The 16338-nt window shown below is 51.9% G+C and overlaps 1 protein-coding gene across 10 annotated transcripts; it reads left to right on the top strand.

Annotated features, from left to right (window-relative positions):
• Positions 1 to 1033: 1033 nt before the first annotated feature.
• BRPF1 (bromodomain and PHD finger containing 1) lies at positions 1034 to 15852 on the top strand. Of its 10 annotated transcripts, none has more exons than XM_040492018.1 (14): positions 1220 to 1330; positions 3226 to 3834; positions 6825 to 7784; positions 8589 to 8751; positions 9170 to 9301; positions 9709 to 9837; positions 10635 to 10944; positions 11277 to 11597; positions 11917 to 12201; positions 12699 to 12846; positions 13406 to 13542; positions 13645 to 13763; positions 14109 to 14263; positions 15002 to 15852. In XM_040492018.1, exons 2-14 carry the CDS (start codon positions 3236 to 3238, stop codon positions 15183 to 15185), a joined length of 3642 nt encoding a protein of 1213 aa, XP_040347952.1. In that variant the 5' UTR covers positions 1220 to 1330; positions 3226 to 3235; the 3' UTR covers positions 15186 to 15852. The 10 variants fall into 10 exon arrangements, with proteins under 10 accessions (XP_040347947.1, XP_040347952.1, XP_040347951.1 ...); XM_040492017.1 differs by having other exon boundaries at positions 11274 to 11597; XM_040492016.1 differs by having other exon boundaries at positions 9709 to 9855.
• The last annotated feature ends 486 nt before the right edge of the window (positions 15853 to 16338 follow it).

Below are 16338 nucleotides of genomic sequence, written 5' to 3'. Positions count from 1 at the left end.
GATGCATTTTCCGCCAACCCTAAGGGGTTCCCAGTTTACCATACACAAGCCCTTTCACATTCCACCAGCCTTCTACACCTCCCCAGATTCGGCCCCTGCCTTCATACCCACACTTTCCCTTCAGTCCTGCTCCTTTGCCTTTCCCAAGCTCCTTCCCTTTCCTTTGGCCACGCCCGGTAACCCTAACCTGGCCCCGCCCCTTCCCTCTAGCCCCGCCCCCTTTACCTTTTCCAAGCCCCGCCCTTTTGCTTCAGTCTCGCGTCGTTTTTTCCCAGTTCTGTCCTTTCTCCCCAACCCAACACCTTCCAGGTCCATATAAAGCCCCGCCCTTTCTTTCCTGAGGCCCACTCTTCTGTTTAGCCCCACCCTTTCACCGTTGTTCAGCCCCTATTCTCCTTACTGAGGCCCGCTTTACAGATGTCCCCGCCCACTCCCCGCAAACTCCGCCCCTTGGACTGGTTTATTCTCTTCCAGACCCGCCCCACCTCTACCCATAACTCCGAGTCCTTCCTTAGGCTCCAGCCAGCGTCCTTCTTGCTCCCGGCCCTGCCCCCAGCCCCGCCCCGTGGCTCCGGCCCCGCCTCGCCGCCTTTCTCGGAGACCAAGGCCAGGTCCCCACTGCAGCCGCGGCGCCAGCAGGAGGGAGGGAGGAGGCAGAGGGGGAAGGGAGAAGGGCGGGCTCCTCAAGCCCAGCCCCGCGCTCATCGTCCGTGTCCGCAGATTCGCCACAAACGGCCCGACCACTCCGGATCTGGAATACCGCGACTTCAGCTTACAGGAACTCAACTCTAAGGTGGAGGTGCTACAGAAGTCATGTGGGTGACTACGGGCCCTTCCGAGCCTCAGAGAAAGGCCTCTCAAGACTCAGCAGGCGGGCGGGGATCTGTGGCGAAAGTGCAGATCGACAGCGCCGAGGCGCCGCGTTTACCCTGCGCAGACGCCGTCGCCGCCGCTGCTGCCGCCGCCGCTGCCACTGTCTTTGCCGCCACGGTCTCCGCCGCCGCCGTCCCCGCGCTGCCTCCGGGGTCTTCCATTGTTCCGGCCGTGCCGGGTCCCGAGGCCGGACAACCTAGAGGCTCTCGAAACCGGCGGCGGCCGACGGAGTTGAGACACCAGGGCGCCGGCGGGACCGGGAGCGGCAGGGGTCAGCGCGGGAATCCCGGGGAGCCGGGGCCAGAGCGTGGGGCGGCAGGGTGCCGGGGTGGCGAGGTCTGCGGTCTCCGGAGTTGGGGCTCTCTCTCCCCGGCCCGTCTTTCCCCGCCGGCCTCCCCAACTGGGGTCGGAGCCCCGGCGGGCGCCCCCGGCAATGAGCCCGGACTCGAGGTGGCCGGTGAGTGCGGGCCTGGGACCAGGGCGGGAGTGGCCAGCGGGGAAAGGCTAGACTACTTTCGTGGGGCGTGCACTGAGCTGCCCGGTCCGAGGGCCTCTTGGGCCACTCGAGCCGGGAGAACTGACAGTGCATTAGCTCCCAGCCTGCGTCCCAGGGCAACAGAGTATCCTCCAGGGCTCCCTGGGCCAATGGCAGGAGGGGAGCCTTGTTTTACATGTTACACTTCGACAAAAGGGAAACGTCGCCGCATCCGGGAGAGGGCTGCGGGCACCGCCTGGGCCCGGCCTGATCCCTCCGGCCCCCGCCCCCTACTTCCTCCAGCCCCCTGAACTCTGCCGCCATACCCCTGTGGGCTCTGGGTCTTCCTCACGGGCTTCCAGTCTGAGTTCTTGTCTCCACCCCGTGTGCCCTGCCGCCCAGTCCCAGTGGGACATCTGCCGGGGGCTCTGTGCTACTTTGGGAGCCAGGGCGACAGAGATGCAGGATACACCAGGGACCGACCCATCATTGAAAGAGAAGAGCTTGCCTGTTCCTCTGATTGGTTTGTGTTTAAAGACACAGCTGCAGGTAGGAAGTAAAAGTGAGTTGGAGTAGAGGGAGTAGTTTTACCGATGTAGAAGTCAGGGGCACTGACAGAGAGGCTGGAGCAGCCCACTTGGCTTGGCTAAGTCACAGGAGAGAAGCCAAGAGATGTCACCGTTTGTCTAGGAGCTCAGGGTGGCTTTGCCTGGAATGATGCCAACACCCTAGCTGAATTGTTGAAGTCAGCTAGGCCTGGAGAAATTGGGGCAGTCTCTGACCACGTTGGGCTTCCTGGGGGCTGGTGCCATCTGCTGTCACTACTCACCCAGGAACATTGGAGAGGAGGAAGGGAAGGCCCTAAGGACCAGCATGGAACTGAATGTGCCTAGATTGTCATGCTCTTGTTTGTACTCTTAAGTACCTGGTTATCACTCCCAGAGCCAGGGCCAGGGCATAGGCTTCCCCTAAACACCTCAGAAATGAACTGCTGCTTTCTGTAATGCAATGATTTCTGCTGGTGACCAGGATTAAATCATTGGCTATCCATTCAAACTTCTACATGGGTTAACACTAGCCTTCATCTGTCAGATGATCTGATGATCCCCTCATTCAGTATTCATTAAACAAGTTCTTTATTCATTTGCCAAAAACTGAGTGTCCACTACATGCCAGGTCCTGGGAATGTATAAAGGTGGGTAGGCTCTCTGATGTCTGCACTGTATAGCACCTGGTCTAGTGGGAGGAGACAAAGAACTTCCAGTGTGGTAAGTGCCTTGGTGGAGATGACAATGGAATGCTATGGAAACACAGCCCTCCATGGGAAAGACAAATCATAACAGAAGAAGTGACATTTGAGTTGGGTTTTGAAGAATGAGTAGGAGCTCACCAATCAGGATGGAAACCATTTCAAATCTTGCAGGAATGAGAGGTTATAACATTCAGGGAATGGCAAATTGCCCAGGGTAGACAGAAGCACAGCTGTAACTAGTGAAAAGAAGAGTCTGGAAAGGAGGACTAGGGCCAATGAAAGGGGTACCTTGAATATCATCATAGGAAATTTGGATATTATCCTGAAATAAGTGGGGAGCATCAGGAAGCTTTTAATCAAAAGATTACATGTCTGTTGCTACTTGGTAAAAGATCACTCTGGCCACATTATATGAAGTTAAGCTAGAATAGTTGAGATATGGGGCAGGATGACCAGGCAGGAGGCGATGAGGCCCAGACTGCCCATGGTATGGAGGTGATGGCATTTGGAGTCACTGTAAAGGTGGGCTGGCCAGGACCTTTGGGGAGAAGGGGAGGGCTGGAGAGAGTAGTGGATGACCAGGAACTCTTCCCCAGGCCTGTGCTAACTGATCTGTACATTCTAGATGTGACAGCATGGGGGTGGACTTTGATGTGAAGACTTTCTGCCACAACTTGCGGGCAACTAAGCCACCATATGAGTGCCCCGTGGAGACCTGCCGTAAGGTCTACAAGAGTTACAGTGGTATTGAGTACCACCTATATCACTATGACCACGACAACCCACCACCCCCGCAGCAGACTCCACTCCGCAAGCACAAAAAGAAGGGGCGCCAATCACGCCCAGCCAACAAGCAGTCGCCCAGCCCCTCAGAGGTATCCCAGTCACCCGGCCGTGAGGTGATGAGCTACGCGCAGGCCCAGCGCATGGTGGAGGTGGACCTGCACGGCCGAGTCCACCGCATCAGCATCTTTGACAACCTGGATGTGGTGTCAGAGGATGAGGAGGCCCCTGAGGAGGCTCCTGAGACTGGTAGCAACAAGGAGAACACCGAGACACCAGCTGCTACTCCCAAGTCAGGCAAACATAAGAACAAGGAAAAGCGCAAGGACTCCAACCATCACCACCACCATAATGCTTCTGTGAGCACCACTCCCAAGCTGCCAGAGGTGGTATACCGGGAGTTGGAGCAGGACACCCCCGATGCCCCACCCCGGCCGACTTCCTATTACCGGTAAGGCCACCTCCACCTCCCAACTCTGGAAAACTGGTCAGGCAGGGCTCAGGAGCTGAGACGTAACAGGCAGCAGATAGGAGAGTGGCAGAGATAAAGGATAGCAGAAGCACACTGGTCCTGCCAGGGCGGTGAGAGGAACATGCCCCAGCTAATGATGGTGGCACTTACTATATACTGCCACATGCCAGGCCCTGCACTGGGTACTTTACAGTCACTCCTTTATTTTATTCTCACAATTCTCTCAGGTAGGTATCGTTCTCATTTCACAGATGAGGAATGCACAGTCCAGAAAGGGGGCCAGACTTACCGAAAGTCACATGCCAGTAGATAGTGGAACTGGGATTCAAATCCAGGTTCCTCTGACTCCAAATCTGCAGTTTTCACTATATCAAAAAATCATGTGTCTGGTTCCTGACCCTGTCCACTCCATCGCTGTGTAACCTTGAGAAAGTTGTCTGGCTTCTGGTTTTCTAATGACCTCATCTGCAGAGCAGGTATAATATTCCTCTGCCGGCCTAGAGGTAGAAGACTAAGCACTGATTTCATAAGGTCCCTAAAGCAATTTGCAAATTTGCAGAGGTAATTTTCCCACATTCTGTTACTGTCACCCATCCTTTAACATGTGTAAGCAATATTTTTATCACCTATGGTTTGTGCTCCTCCATTGGCCCTAGTATTTATTTCACTTAACTGTTTCTTGGAACCCCACTTCCTTGCAAAATTAGTCATGGTGGCTCTAACAAAGTTACAGGCATAAGGCTAAATTCCTTTAACACAAGGTAAGAAATGAAGGGGTGGGGGCGATTTGGTGGTGGAGCTATGTACAGAAACCTTAGCTGGAGGATGGGAGAAAAATCAAGTATAAACCTTCTCTCTGAGTCTTGGCATCCAAGGCAAAGAGGGCATTCAGATAAGTTAAGGAGCAGTATTTGGTGTCAACTAATCAGAAGGCCTAATCTCTGAGAAGGACTTGTAAAGGTTTTTATATGAAAGGTGGTTTTTTTACCAAAAGTGCAATCCGTGTGATAGTATGCTGAATCTCCGTTCTTTAAAATCAAGTCTGTGGGCACTCCAGTGATTTGGCCTGGTATGTCACTTTGGTCCCTCCCTTGTTCACACGTTATACAGTCTCCTCTTCCTGTCTTTCATCCATCCAGCCCAGCTTCACCTCCTTCTCCTTCTGGCTTTGCACTGCCTCTCTTTTATGTTAGCAGTGACTGTTAGGCTCACCCCCCAACATACAAACCCTTGTTCGGGCCAGCCTTTTCTCCTAAGGGCTCTTCAGCCTTCTCTGCTCTGATAGGCAATCCAAACCAGTTCCTTCCACTCCATTTCTTCCTCCCTCTGCTCAGATTCACTCCTTATTCCTGGGGATCAAATCTGTTCTCCAGGGCAGCAATTCTCAGCTGGTACACTGTGATCAGCTGGGAGGTGTGTTGCATGTCATTTATTACTACTGTTAGTAGAACTGTCCAAGTTTTGCAAATCATATTTTTTATATATAAATTCGAGAAGATTTGAGGTCATCTCTCTAACAACACCAATTTCTCTTGCTTGCATCTAATATATGCTTTCTTAAGGAGAAAAGGGGGTGGAGTGTAGGCTGGTGTGCCAGGAATTGTACATGACATGCAGCCTACATTATCTGTGCCACAGCCTGTAATCTAGGTGCACTGTGGGAGTGTGTTATATCCCATCGCATAATGTCACATATGTTATGGCAGAGCAAAGGTTGAGAACAAGTGCCAAGGCCTAGCAGGGGCTGGATAGTTCATACAATCTCTAAGCCACACCCTTTTTCAAGGATGAGGACATTGCAGTCATTTGGGGTAAAGGGCTAAGAAAGAAACTGCTTCCTAAAGATACAGTATTTTAGTTTCCTCCATTCCACCCTCAAAATGCCTTTGAAATGAACAACTGTGCCTATTTCTGTGTGGTGAATCAGACATGGTCCTTGCCTCTAGCCTGTAGTGGAGGAGTTAGACACATAAATAGTTATAATACAAGGCAAGATAGCTCAGGGCTATACAAAAGCTAATAATAAAGCCAAGGTTTATTGAGTACTTGCAACATGCCAGGAACTGTTCTAAATACCTTATCTGTATTAACTCATTTAATGCTCACAACAGCTGTGTGAAATAGGTACAGGTTAGCATCACCACTTTATAGATGAGGAAACAGAGGCCCAGGGAGATCACCTTATTTGCCTGCTGTCATACAGAGCATGGCTCCCAAGCCTATGCTCTTCTGGCCTACTCTAGCACCCAGAGCTCCATTTCTCCTGTGGAGAGGGGAGTGGAGGGACAGAAACTAACATTTATTTAGGGCCTGCTATGTGCCACTTCAGTTAGCCCATTCATTTTTTTAAATTCCATTTAATCCTGACAAGTGTCTTTGGGAGTAAATAGTAGCATCCTCATTCTCTTATCAATAAAACTGAGTTCAGGAAGGACCAGTGATGTCTTGAAGGTCAGAGTGGCAGAGCCAGGATTTAAATCCATGTTTTCAGAAACCAAAGCCCCATTCTTTCCATTGTAAAACATATATAAAACATATATATAATTTGCAAGTGATACTTGCGGACCTTTCTTCTCCTAACTCTGCACCATCATCCAGACCAACCCGGTAGGTCCTAGCTGCCCTACCCTCCTCCCTTCAGGAGTTTGGTTGAGCCTCCGTACCCCAGAGGAGGTGGTATAGTAGCTAGTACACAAGCTTTGGAGTCAGCAGGCCTGGGTTCACACCCCAGCTCTACCACTTTCTCCCAAGGGAGCCAGAATAGGTGAATTAACTCCCCAAACCTTAGGTTTCCTTTTCTGCAAAACAGGAATGATTACAGCACCTGGGGTTAAGGTGAGGCTGGAATGAGACAGCATAAGTAAAGGCACAGACCTGGCAATGTGTAAGCGTCCAGCAATTGTAACCCATTTTCTTTAGGGGAAGGAAATCTCAACTATATGATGCTGAGCTGCCTATGTGCACTGCAGGTACATTGAGAAGTCGGCAGAGGAGCTGGACGAGGAAGTAGAGTATGACATGGACGAGGAGGACTACATCTGGCTGGATATCATGAATGAGCGGCGGAAGACAGAGGGTGTGAGTCCCATCCCGCAGGAGATCTTTGAGTACCTAATGGACCGGCTGGAGAAGGAGTCCTACTTTGAAAGCCACAATAAAGGTGACCCCAATGCACTAGTGGATGAGGATGCTGTGTGCTGTATCTGCAATGATGGTGAGTGCCAGAACAGCAATGTCATCCTATTCTGTGACATGTGCAACCTGGCTGTGCACCAAGAGTGCTACGGTGTCCCCTACATCCCTGAGGGCCAGTGGCTGTGCCGCCGCTGCCTACAGTCACCCTCCCGGGCTGTGGACTGTGCCCTGTGCCCCAACAAGGGTGGTGCCTTCAAGCAGACAGATGACGGGCGCTGGGCCCATGTGGTGTGTGCCCTGTGGATCCCTGAAGTCTGCTTTGCCAACACAGTCTTCCTGGAGCCTATCGACAGCATCGAGCACATCCCACCAGCTCGCTGGAAGCTGACCTGCTATATTTGCAAACAGCGGGGCTCAGGGGCATGCATTCAGTGCCACAAGGCCAACTGCTACACAGCCTTCCACGTGACATGTGCCCAGCAGGCTGGCCTTTACATGAAGATGGAGCCTGTGCGAGAGACAGGTGCCAATGGCACTTCTTTCAGTGTCCGCAAGACGGCCTACTGTGACATCCACACACCCCCAGGTTCAGCACGCCGCTTGCCTGCCCTGTCCCACAGTGAGGGTGAGGAGGATGAGGATGAGGAGGAGGATGAGGGTAAGAGTTGGAGCTCAGAGAAGGTCAAGAAGGCCAAGGCCAAGTCCCGGATCAAGATGAAGAAGGCACGGAAGATCCTGGCAGAGAAACGGGCCGCAGCACCTGTGGTATCGGTGCCCTGCATCCCACCACACAGGTATGTGGGGAGCAGATGGATAGGCTGGTAAGGGAAGAAGAAGCCCTCCTAGAGACTGATAGCCCCGAGTGGAGTGACAGGGTTGGGTTCTCTTATTAGAAGCTACAAAGAAGGTCAAAACAAAACACCAGATTCCAAAAGAAGTTAGCCCTAGCAGGTCACCAGACTTTTATCTTAGGAGCCAGAAATTTCAGGTTTTATCTGTCAGACCTAACATGTTTTCAGCTGCCCTTCATTTTATGGTCTGGTTTAAGTAGGAAGAAAGAGGATGTAGTAGCTATCAGCCACAGTGGCAGAAATACTCTCACCCTGAACGGAGAAATGGAAGGAAAAAGGGGGAAGGAGTTGTGAAGTGGTCACTACCACAAATGAATCCAAATGACGGCTGCCATCATCAGTTATTTTTAACTTTCTCTTGTGCTGTCTAGTTAATTTCCTCTAGTGTACTGCTCTACAATTATACTTTATCCTAAAACCTTCCAAGGCTCAGGCTGAGCAGGGTATCCCAGAGTCAAATAGTACTCTGGGCTGCTGTGACAAGAGCAGTCTTAGAGGCCAAACTCCTCATATGAGTTCACTCAACTTCGTGAACAGGGTCAGGGATCTGGCTTCATGCTGGGAATTTGGCTTCCTGTCTGGTACTGTTTGCTCTTCTTCGCATTAAGCCAAGTGTCACAGGCCTTTTTGACAATAGACTTACTCCAGATTCAACTCCATTCAGGAATTCTCACCAGCCAGAGACACCTGTTCTGCTTAAGAAAATAATGGCCCAACAGGTTTTTCTCTTTATTCCCTGCTTCGCAGGCTCAGTAAAATCACCAACCGCCTGACCATCCAAAGGAAGAGCCAGTTCATGCAGAGGCTACACAGCTACTGGACGCTGAAACGACAGTCACGAAATGGAGTCCCGCTGCTACGTCGCCTGCAGACACATCTGCAGTCTCAGAGGAATTGTGACCAAGTTGGGGTACCGTGTCAGATTCCCTATGGGCTCTGGGAACTGGGGCCAGGGACATAAAGGACTGAGATATGTGATAATAGTTTTCAGTGTCCGAGAGCTTAGGCTATTTCCTCCTTTAAAGTAGCCCTCAAACCAAACTCAGGATGAGATCCTTACAGATTGTCCGCACGTTAAAAGGGCACTGTTCCTGTGTGTTCCTTCATGCATTCATTCAACAAGCATATACGAACCATTGATTCTGTGCCAGATCTAGGGGACACATAAGTATAGGAATTCCCACTTTAGCTAGTGAGGCTGCCAGTAAATTACTGTGCTACCTCCTTCAGTTTTACCTCACATTGACCCAAGCTTCCTGGGCTCTTCTTCCCTCTGGCCTTTCTTCTGGCTTCCTTATCATCTACCAATCCCCTTCTTGCCTCTACAGAGAGATTCTGAGGATAAGAACTGGGCCCTCAAAGAACAGCTCAAGTCCTGGCAGCGCCTCCGGCATGACCTGGAGCGAGCTCGGCTTCTGGTGGAGCTGATCCGCAAGCGGGAGAAACTCAAAAGGGAGACGGTGAGTGCTCCTGGGTCAAGTCTGTTTTTCAGAGGAGAAAACATTCCTGGGACAAGGAAAAGCCTTTGTCCCCTGGCCAGGAAGCAATAGGGCTGATGCTGGAGTCAGGTCTCACTGGTGCCCAGTGTGTTCTCCAGCTCACTGCAAGCAGCATGTCACAGAAGAGGATGAACGGGACCCTCAATTATGTGATACAGGTAGCTGGCACTGGGAGTTCAAGGAAGAAAAAGGCCAGAGTAGTCAGGGAAGGTTTCACCAGGTGGGGCCTTGTAGAAAGTAGACCTGACTGTGTCAGCTGTGGGCAGGAGAGAAGGAAGGCAGTTTCCCAAACCAGCTGCTACCATCCCTTCAGACCTCTTCCAAGGGACTGGCCTGGGCCTGGCTGATCGGGCCTTTATGTGTGTCAGATCAAGGTCCAGCAGATCGCCATGGAGATGCAGCTGACCCCCTTCCTCATCCTCCTTCGCAAAACCTTGGAGCAGCTCCAAGAAAAGGACACAGGCAACATCTTCAGCGAGCCGGTCCCTCTGTCTGAGGTAACCGAATTGGACGAAGTAAGAATCCCTTCCCCTCACTCCACCTTTCTGTTCCTCTCCCAGTTGGACCCCTGCTGCAGGTCTGGGCCAGGGACTAGGAGGGGACTGTGAAGAGAGGGGCTGGTGGCTCTGGGGCTCCAGGATAACTGGAGCCACATGCATCACCTGGACTCTGTCTTGTCCCTGTCACACCCCAAGGGCCCAGAATGGGAGGCAATCTGCACTCCTTCCCCAGAGGCAGGGACTGAGTCTGCCAAATGAATAATCCCAGGGCAGGAAGACACTTTCGGGGTGCTGAACCCTAGAACGGAGACTTTAGAAGGCTCAGCACCTAAAGAACCAGCTCTGAAGCCCTAGGTCCTGACTGGCAGACTCTTCTCTCTAAAAGGTATAAAACGAGAGGCCCGAGGCAGTAGCCTCCTTATAAGTCTTAATGATAAGTAAAAGAGCTATAGGAATGCAAAGTGGTGTTATTTCCAAATGATTGCCCTAGCCATTTTCTTACTGAAGCCTCTTGGCTCTAGGAGGTAGATTTGACTGTAATTTCATCACCATTTTCCAGGTGAGGAAAAAGAAGGCCCAAAGAGGTTAAGAGACTTGCCATGGTCACACAGCTTGTGACTGGTAAAGTCAAGACTAGAATCCAGCTTTCCTTTCCCCTGTGCTATATGCCTGCCTCTAACTGTGGTGGGAGGAGGTTGCTGGATGCTTTTCAGGGGGTGGGGGTGTTAGGAGCAAGGGTTCAGGGCGAATGAGGAGCATATCTCCACTTAGCCACGCCTACCCTGCTCTCCCAGGTACCTGACTACCTAGACCACATCAAAAAGCCCATGGACTTTTTCACCATGAAGCAGAACTTGGAGGCTTACCGCTACCTGAACTTTGATGATTTTGAGGAGGACTTCAACCTTATCGTCAGCAACTGCCTCAAGTATAACGCCAAGGACACCATCTTCTACCGGGCAGCAGTGCGGCTCCGAGAACAGGGTGGCGCTGTGCTCCGCCAGGCCCGGCGCCAGGCAGAAAAAATGGGCATTGACTTTGAGACGGGCATGCATATCCCCCACAGCCTGGCTGGAGATGAGGCCCCACAGCACACTGAAGATGGTGGGTGATAAATCATGCTACACACATAGAGGCCAATGCCAGGGATGAATGGCTTTCCAAAAATCCCCTACTGGGAACAGGCAGTGTAGGCAGGAAGTAGCTAGCCTGAGCAGTGGCAAACTTATCCCCAGGAATGCTCCCCAAGAAGCCAGACTGGGTGAATGGATAGCAGTGCCTACCCTTCCACATCTTGGTGCTGCTGTTTTACAGCTGTTCCTGGTGAGAAGCCAAAGGGAAAAGAGTGGGTTTCTTGTTGCCTGCTCAGGTTCAGGGGGCCCAGAGGCCTACCCTAAGTTTGACCTTTCCCCACCCCCTGTGTCCACTCCTAGCAGCAGAGGAAGAACGGCTGATCCTGCTAGAGAACCAGAAGCACCTGCCAGTGGAAGAGCAGCTGAAGTTGTTGCTGGAGCGGCTGGATGAGGTGAATGCCAGCAAGCAGAGTGTGAGTCGTTCACGGCGTGCAAAGATGATCAAGAAAGAGATGACGGCACTGCGGCGGAAGCTTGCCCACCAGCGGGAAACTGGAAGGGATGGGCCTGAGCGTCATGGCCCCTCCAGCCGGGGCAGCCTGACACCCCACCCGGCAGCATGTGACAAGGACGGGCAGACAGACAGTGCCGCCGAAGAGAGCAGCAGCCAGGAGACAACCAAAGGTCTGAACCCCTAGCAAGGTGGACCCCAAAGCCAGCTAGACTTGACTCTGTAACACACACTCAGCCACTGCCATCCCCCAGGCAGAGGTCCCTCCTACACAGCTAGCTGTACTTTCTCCCTCATTCCCCATTCAGGGGCCTCTTAGCTGCCTCTCTGGCTATTGGTATAAGGGACAATGTTCCCAATTCCACAACCCCCCAGATCATCTCCCAACTCTAGCTGGAGTAACAGTCCTATAGGCCCAGGGCATACCCTGGGTGTCTACCCTTCCCACATCAGGCCCCTCACCAACTCTCCTTCTCTCTTTCTCTGCTCCAGGCCTGGGTCCCAACATGTCCTCAACCCCCGCACATGAGGTGGGCAGGAGAACCTCAGTTCTGTTCTCCAAAAAGAACCCGAAGACAGCTGGACCGCCCAAGAGGCCGGGCCGGCCCCCCAAAAACCGGGAGAGCCAGATGACCCCCAGCCACGGAGGCAGTCCTGTGGGGCCCCCCCAGCTCCCCATCATGGGCTCCCTACGTCAGCGCAAGCGGGGTAGGAGCCCCCGGCCCAGTTCGAGCTCAGACAGCGACAGTGATAAATCCACAGAAGACCCCCCAATGGGTGAGCCTCACCATCACCCAGCCCCCCGAGAGAGTGAGCAAAGTTGCCATCATTCCCAACATAACTCCCACCTGTCCCTTCATTTGCCCATAATATATCAGAGTTAGAAGGGCCCTTAGGGATCCTTTAATTCAGTCCCCTCATTTTACAGATGGGGAAACTGAAGTCCAGAAACACTGACCCAGCTAGATTCCCATCCAGGACCCTCTCCATTATATCACTTCACCTTTTCTCTTTTCACCCTCCTTGGGGATTTCCTGCCCTTTAAGCCATTTGTGTCTTAAGGCCAGTAACTGCCAAGGGCAGTGTGACGGGTGGGGCAGGACTATGGCCAACTGTGGCAGACACTGCCCAGAACTGGCTCTGCTGGCCAAAGTTGGAGGAATTTTCCAGCACAGAAGGGAGAGCCGAGCTCCTAGTCCCTCTTACCCCCATGCCATCTCTCATCTACATCTTCCTGACCGATTCCTTCCCTCCTCCCCCTCCCCCCAACCAAGACTTACCAGCTAATGGCTTCAGCGGTGGAAATCAGCCAGTGAAGAAGAGTTTCTTGGTATATCGTAATGACTGCAGCCTTCCCCGGAGCAGCTCCGACTCTGAGTCTAGCAGCAGTAGCAGCAGCAGCGCTGCCTCAGACCGAACCAGGTACCAGCCCTCCAGATCAAGGTCTGCCTCCAGGATGCCCTTTGAAATTTCCCTCTGGGAAATAGCATGGCAGCCACTTCAGTCTAGATTAAGATGGCTCAGACCCAAGGTTCTCTGCGAAATAAATGGCATACCTAAGAACATCACCATAATGGAATAGTGGGAACCATCCTGGGTTAAGCTGATGTTGTAGAGCAGAGAGCGTAAACTGATGCCTTGTGGCCTGGATTTGGCCTGCAGACATATTTTGTTTGGCCAGCATGGTGTTTAAAAAAAAAAAAGGAATCCAGTACTGCCACATAAAATTCCTAGTGTCTGTATTGTCTTTAAAAATCCGATCTGGCAAATCTAGCCAGGGGATGCACTCATCACCACCACTGTTAAATCCAGCCCATGTCAGTCACACTATTGCCAAGCCCCCGAGGGCTTTTGAGTTTGAAATTTTTCAAGTAGACTCAGTTTTCCAAAATTCTTAGACCTGGGGGTTTAAAGAGAGGACAACTACTGTGTCATTACCCACTCTACCCTCCTTTAAGCTGAGTTCTTGTCTTGTCCACAGCACAACACCCTCAAAACAGGGCCGGGGCAAGCCCTCCTTCTCTCGGGGCACATTCCCGGAAGACAGCAGTGAAGATACCTCAGGCACTGAGAACGAGGCCTACTCCGTGGGCACTGGCCGCGGCGTGGGCCACAGCAGTAAGTACCCTCACCCAAAGCCAGGGAAGCCGGGGGCCCGGTATCAGGGCCTTGCCAGCCCCCTGGCTGCTGATCTGCTCCCTCTCTCCCATTCCTGTGAAGTGGTAAGGAAGAGTCTGGGACGGGGAGCTGGCTGGCTGTCAGAGGATGAGGACTCCCCACTGGATGCTCTGGACCTGGTGTGGGCCAAATGCCGAGGGTATCCATCATACCCAGCTCTGGTAGGCTTCCCCTTTTCTTATCATACCCCTTGCCTCCCAACCCCAGATCGTAGACACAATTAGCAGACTTTACTTACTCTCTGCTGAGCTGTAGAGAACAAGGGTCTTTGGCAGATAGATACTTAACAAGTTCCTGGTTAGTTTTTCCATCTCTCCCTTTTCTTTCCCTTTGCATCTTGGAATCTGGAATAGTTGATCATGAGAAGCCAAGGGTCAGCAATGCAGCCTTGTGGCATGATAATCTTTCTGTGTCCCAACTTCAGAGGTGGTTTCCCAGTTCTTGTATAGAGTAAGTTTCGGGGAAGAAGGGAACTGAACCAAACAAAGGTCTTATTACACCCTCAGATAATTGATCCAAAGATGCCCCGGGAAGGTATGTTCCATCATGGGGTTCCTATCCCTGTGCCCCCCCTGGAGGTGCTGAAACTTGGGGAACAGATGACCCAGGAAGCCCGAGAGCATCTCTACCTCGTCCTCTTCTTTGACAACAAGCGAACCTGGTAAGGGAGGAGGGGAGCAGTTGCTGTGACTCATACAGCCACAGATGCAACCCTGGGTATGTGGGCAGGCTGCCAGGAAACTCCAGCAACAGACAGACTGGGATATCACAGATCAGTGGGGGAGGGACTTAGATCTTTGAGCAGAAGGGTTGTGAGGGTTGTGTTGACCATGAGTCTGAGAGACTGAGTGGGCAACAGCTGACAAACAGCTGTAGCTAGAAGCTAGAGGGGCATCAGTGACTGTGACAAATGTGCTTCCCCACCCAGAATCAGGTGGCTTCTAGACTTAGTTTTCCTGTCTCTGCCTCCATGGTGACAAGATGAGGATAAAATAGACATAAACATTCAGGATCTTAAATCTCTGTTCTGTCACATGTATGTAATGCAGTGTTTTTTGTGTATTGTGTGCAAAGGATATTTAATGTCAGTAAAGTCTGCCTGAAGCCTATGGGACAGGGTACCTATTTCAGGTTAGGTCATGGCCCCTTTTTGCACTCGTAAATACCCTGTGGTTACCCCGTAATGTGACTGTTGAGTGGGTGCTTTTCATCACTAGACTATGAGCAGTTCCTTGAGGGCAGGGACTGTTTCTCTTAGACTCTGTAACCCCATTACCCACCAGAACCGGGCCCAGAGTGGGCACTCAGGAGGTGTTTTTGAATGAGTGAAGGAGTGATGAAGGCTGATGCTTGTTGCTTTCCCAGAGATGACTTATGTGATCCTCACCTCGTCCTACAGGCAGTGGCTGCCAAGGACTAAGCTGGTTCCTCTGGGCGTGAACCAGGACCTCGACAAGGAAAAGATGCTGGAGGGCCGCAAATCCAACATCCGCAAATCAGTGCAGATTGCTTACCACCGGGCTCTGCAGCACCGCAGCAAGGTGCAGGGCGAGCAGAGCAGCGAGACCAGTGATAGTGACTGATAATGCCCAGCACAGCCCAACCTACAGTGCCCTGCCACCTCTCTCCTCCCCCTTTGCTCACTGTCCTGGAGTGGCACCGGCCTCTGCACTGACTCATTCCTGGTCTTGGGGCCAGTCTCAGGGGAAGCTGGGTGGGGGAGGTCCCTCCCGCCCTGAGTGCAGCTGGACTGTACAGAACACTCCAAGGGCCCACGGCGGCTCTGCACATGGAGAGGGGAGGTCTCACTGGCCAGAGAGCCCCAGAGACCTCAGCATTGTAGTGCAGGGTGGTGGGCCAAGGTTAGGACACTGCATAAAACAGGCCATCCCACCACCTCTGTCTGCTCTGCTCATGCCAGGAGAATCTAACTGCCTAGTGGCCTGAGGCCCTTGCAGGTGGTGAGGTGAACGGGCATCTGCCCAGCCTAGCAGTGGGATTGATGTCTGTCCAGCCCGGAAGAGGGGCACTAGGTGACCCCCCTCCCCTGCTGTTGTAAATACTGTAATTAGCGGAGAATTTAAATTATTCTCATTTGTAACTGCGTTTCCGGGTCGCGCCAGAGTCATTTGGTACTAAAAAAGACTGGGGCCTGTCCCCACTTCCCTTTTTCCCATAGATGCCCCCACCTTTCAAACTGGTTTGTATTTATTTCAAAGGAAGAAAATATATTGATTCTTAGAAAATAAATAGTCTGTTTGGAATTCTTGGGTTCTTGCCTTCTGCCAGGGCAAAAAGATAAAAAGGGAGGTTGTCCCTCAGGGATGGTAAATAATTGGGCTCAAGAGGTTGCTGGTTGCTGTGCATGCTGCATTTGTAAGACAACAGCCAGGATAATATGATAGCTCCCATTTCCCAGGCACTCACTCACTGGGTGGCAAGCCTTTTTCTAAGCACTTCTAGATACACAATTTTATGTAATCCTTGCAAAAACTATAGGGAAAGTTAATAAGGTGGTTATCTCCACAAAGATACTGAGGTTTAGAAAAATTAAGTAACTTGCCTAAGTTCCCACAACTAGGAAGGCGCAGAGCTAGGATTTGAACTCCAGTCTCTGTCTACAAAGCTGGCTCTTTAACCAGTATTCAGAACTAACTGCTAGAAGAAGTCTACGTCTCCTTCATGAATTTCGGAGGCTTCAAGTCCTTTGCCAGTAGGTTAGTCCCAAGTACTTCG

The sequence above is a fragment of the Herpailurus yagouaroundi genome, unplaced genomic scaffold (assembly GCF_014898765.1).
Source record: "Herpailurus yagouaroundi ecotype Mexico unplaced genomic scaffold, PumYag 183, whole genome shotgun sequence".
Taxonomy (NCBI): Eukaryota; Metazoa; Chordata; class Mammalia; order Carnivora; family Felidae; genus Herpailurus; species Herpailurus yagouaroundi.
The sequence above is the reverse complement of the archived record's forward strand: the minus strand, read 5'-3'. Positions and strand labels throughout refer to the sequence as shown.

Coding starts and splice junctions, on each gene's coding strand:
- BRPF1 (XM_040492013.1), top strand. CDS start 3,236: ATGGGGGTGGACTTTGATGTGAAGACTTTCTGCCACAACTTGCGGGCA. Junction 9,838..10,634: donor AGCCGGTCCCTCTGTCTGAG/GTAACCGAATTG, acceptor CTGCTCTCCCAG/GTACCTGACTACCTAGACCA. Junction 10,945..11,273: donor CCCACAGCACACTGAAGATG/GTGGGTGATAAA, acceptor GTCCACTCCTAG/CAGCAGAGGAAGAACGGCTG.